Source organism: Callorhinus ursinus, unplaced genomic scaffold (assembly GCF_003265705.2).
Source record: "Callorhinus ursinus isolate GAN/ISIS: 27379988/994484 unplaced genomic scaffold, GSC_fseal_2.0 scaffold29, whole genome shotgun sequence".
NCBI classification, from domain to species: domain Eukaryota; kingdom Metazoa; phylum Chordata; class Mammalia; order Carnivora; family Otariidae; genus Callorhinus; species Callorhinus ursinus.
In genome coordinates, this window is record NW_027397091.1 from 15,639,914 (window position 1) to 15,641,308 (window position 1,395).

A 1,395-nucleotide genomic window follows, 5' to 3' on the forward strand; every position below is an offset into this window, starting at 1 on the left:
ATTGAAGGAATCAGAATAACTGCTCTGAATTAGGGTTGTCACCGGGAGAGGCCTGCATTGGAAAGACAGAGCTCATATCACCAAAGACCTTTTGGGGCCACTTTCTCTTATTCCCAGCATGGGGTCCAGAACTTTCTGGGCCTGTGAGACCAACAGCCCTGATTGGTTTGGGTGGTGGTGGTGTGGATCTGCCTCACAATTACCTGAGGCCTCACCCCATGTCACATTTTAGTATCTGTTTGGCCAATAAGACTGCAGCACACACACCAGCCTCATTCCCTGCTTGGGCCTTACCTTTGATGTCACAATCTGACTTGTGGATATTAATCTGGCCACAGCTGCTCACAAACCAGACGGCAAGGTCAAGAGGACCAGCACAGTAAGATGTGGAAGAGAATCGACCATCAACCCAAGATCAAAGCAGTGGATGGACCTCAGGCAGGCCAGTTCAAGGAACTGGGTGCAGCTCGGGAACCTGCCATGCCACACCCTCTAGAGCTGTCAGAATTCCAGAGCTTCCCTGTATTTGAGGATATTAGCCATCACATCAAAGAGGTGGGGGCCCAGCTGGTAAAGAAAGTCAATGCCATCTTTCAGCTGGACATCACCAAAGAAGGGAAGACCATTCTGCAGTGGACCATTGATCTGAAGAATGGTTCTGGGGACATGTATCCCGGATCTGCCAGCCTTCCAGCAGACACTGTCTTCACAATCCCAGAACCTGTCTTCATGGAGTTGGTTTTGGGCAAAATGAACCCTCAGAAGGCTTTCCTTGCTGGCAAGTTCAAAGTGAGTGGCAAAGTTCTGCTTGGCCAGAAGCTGGAGAGAGTTTTCAAAGACTGGGCTAAATTTTAAGCATGTAAAGTACCAAGGAAATGACCAGAACTTCTCTTCAGTTATAATGTTGAGCAGAAATCATGCTTAAACTGAAGATTAAAACAAAAAATATCCAATATTTTTACTCATATTCTTCCTGTTCAAGTTTGATTAATTTTCCTGCTGATGTGTTAATTTTCAGTGAGGGTTCTAGAGCAGTAAAGAGTGTGGAGTGTATCACCTAAAATCTTTGTCTTTTTCTTTTTTTAGATTCATGTATGTTATAATAGCCACACATAGAGAAATGGGTGGTTTTGGCATTTGGATTTAAATGCTTTCATGATTGAGTTCCTGAGAATTTTGTTTGTTTGTGCCCCAAAGGGAAAGAAGTGCCAACCATCATTGTGTCGGTTTGCATTCCAGTTGGTAACTTGGTTCTTCGAGATTTTAAATTTACAGAGCTCTAAGAGGGTGGCCTCCACAGCTACGTGGGTGGAACAAGGCATAGAGGGGATGAGCTCTTGGTGTATCATGACTTCAGATAGATTTAATTCCAAGAGAATCCAGGGGCTTGGAAGA

General features: G+C 44.8%; 1 protein-coding gene across 1 annotated transcript; it reads left to right on the forward strand.

The window, feature by feature from the left end:
• Positions 1 to 320: 320 nt before the first annotated feature.
• SCP2D1 (SCP2 sterol binding domain containing 1) lies at positions 321 to 953 on the forward strand. Its single transcript, XM_025876934.2, has one exon. It carries the CDS (start codon positions 385 to 387, stop codon positions 853 to 855), a length of 471 nt encoding a protein of 156 aa, XP_025732719.1. The 5' UTR covers positions 321 to 384; the 3' UTR covers positions 856 to 953.
• The last annotated feature ends 442 nt before the right edge of the window (positions 954 to 1,395 follow it).